The sequence below is a fragment of the Apium graveolens genome, chromosome 5 (assembly GCF_009905375.1).
Source record: "Apium graveolens cultivar Ventura chromosome 5, ASM990537v1, whole genome shotgun sequence".
NCBI classification, from domain to species: domain Eukaryota; kingdom Viridiplantae; phylum Streptophyta; class Magnoliopsida; order Apiales; family Apiaceae; genus Apium; species Apium graveolens.
Window position 1 is genome coordinate 310396020 of NC_133651.1, and position 2141 is coordinate 310398160.

The 2141-nt window shown below is 35.6% G+C and overlaps 1 protein-coding gene across 1 annotated transcript; it reads left to right on the top strand.

Moving 5' to 3' along the window:
- Nucleotides 1-1087: 1087 nt before the first annotated feature.
- On the top strand, nt 1088-1522 carry LOC141661235 (uncharacterized). The gene has a single exon (XM_074468220.1). The coding sequence runs from the start codon at nt 1088-1090 to the stop codon at nt 1520-1522; it is 435 nt and encodes a 144-aa protein (XP_074324321.1).
- Nucleotides 1523-2141: the final 619 nt, after the last annotated feature.

Sequence of the window (2141 nt, forward strand, 5' to 3'; positions counted from 1 at the left end):
ACTGATTATATCTCTTAAAGTATGTTTAATGCTTTATTTGATAATATTAAATGCATGATTAATTCGTACATTTGTATATAATTGTGCTACATGTTATAACATGCCTATTGATATGTTCTTCTATGTCTATATATGTGATATATGATTGAGTTATCATGCGATAATAGATTAAGGTGAACTTAATTGACATAGGGCTTATATTAGATGATGTAGGCTTAGTGGAAGTGTTCCATGATTATAATTTAAATATTTAAAATACAATCATGAGATTCTTATGTTTATGAAACAGAGAATGAAATATTATTTTGATGTTGGATATGGAAATTCTGGCTAGGCCATTGGGTTTTAAGCGGGACCGATGTGACCCCTCCGACCACCTGAGAATTGTCCATTGATATATCATTATTTTATTTCGTTCAAGAAAAAGAGAATATCTTTATAATTTGATTATGGTTGTAACATAATATAATCCCTCATAAAATAATATCAAGTAGTAAATTGGCCAATGACACAACGGGATTGTGTCGGTCATAGTCTTCCAACATAATAGAAAGTGGAGTTCTTATACCGAGACATTGTCATTTTGTAATACAGCCGAGGGCTTTGTTTTGATATTAAGAGATGTTTTTCTATCACATAAGATATGTATGATAAATTGGGATCCAGTGGTCATTACATGCCACAGCCGTGGGCTATTGGAAGTCTAATTTAATTATACAAGATGTTGGGTTTGACTTGACTTAGAATATTGAGTGAGTCGTGATACAGTCGAGACTCAATGATTCAAGAGGCTAAAAGATTATAGGGAATAACATGAGATGTAGTTGACAAGAGTTGTCTACCTATAGAACATCATATCGTGTTTCGTGCCACAGCCGAGGTGATGTAATGAAAATAGGATCCTTATTCTCACTAGCGTTATGAATACTTAGTTATACAATATACATTTAGAGGGTTGTATAACATAGATTAAATAGTGGGAGCCACCAATGCATAAAGACCTGATTCATATGGTGGAGTAATAATGGAATTAATTATATGCTTATGTTTTTATGTGTTTTTATTTCCAGATTCTTATATAGATATCATGTCTTCTGCACTATCACTTTGTATCATACTTGATGCTAACAAGTTGACTGGTCCCAACTTTGCTGATTGGCTTCAAATCTTGAGAGTTGTTCTTAAGTCTGAGAAGATGGGCTATATGCTAAACTCACCATTTCCTAAACCCCCAAAAGATGATGTAACTTATCAAAAGCATCAAGAATATCATAAATGGATAGATGAGGCAAATGTTGCCCAGTGTATTATGCTGACATATGTGAACTCTGAGCTTCAGAAGCAACATGAGCACATGGATGCTTACACTATCCTAGTGCATCTACAAAAGTTGTATGATATAGAGGGGAGGACAACTCGATATGAGATATCAAAAGAGCTATTTCGCAGTAAAATGGCAGAGGGGACATCTGTGAATGACCATGTGCTTAAAATGATCAATTTGATTGAAAGTTTGGGGTAACTTGGTTTTGCCATGGATGGGAAGCTGGGCCAAGACTTGGTCTTTCAATCACTTCCGGATTCATTCTCGCAATTTGTTTTGAACTTTCACATGAATAAGAAGGATGTTAGCTTGCCTGAACTCCATAACATGTTGAAAACCGTTGAGTTAAATTTTCCTTCTAAGAAGAGTTATGTTCTTCTTATTGGAGAAGGCTCAACTTCCAAGAAAAGGAAGAGGACATTTCCCAAGACAAAGAAGAAGGTTGGTGAGAGTAAGCCTACTCCAGCAAAGGCTAATGTGGACCCCAAAAGCAATATTGTTTGCTTGCACTTCAACAAGGTGGGTCACTGGAAGAGAAACTGCAAGGCTTATCTTGCATAGTTGAAAAAAAAGAGGTTAGTGAGACTACCCCTTCTGATTCAGGTATGTTCATGATCGAAGTTAATATGTCACTAAGTCAGATTTCAACTTGGGTATTAGATACCGCCTGTGATTCTCATATTTGCAATTCGTTGTAAGGATTAAAAGGAAGTAGGACTCTCGAAGAATATGAGGTGATTCTACGTATGGGCACTTGTTGTGCAAGACATGCCTGTATCATAACAAGACTAAGTCAGATTGACAGCCCTAAGAATTA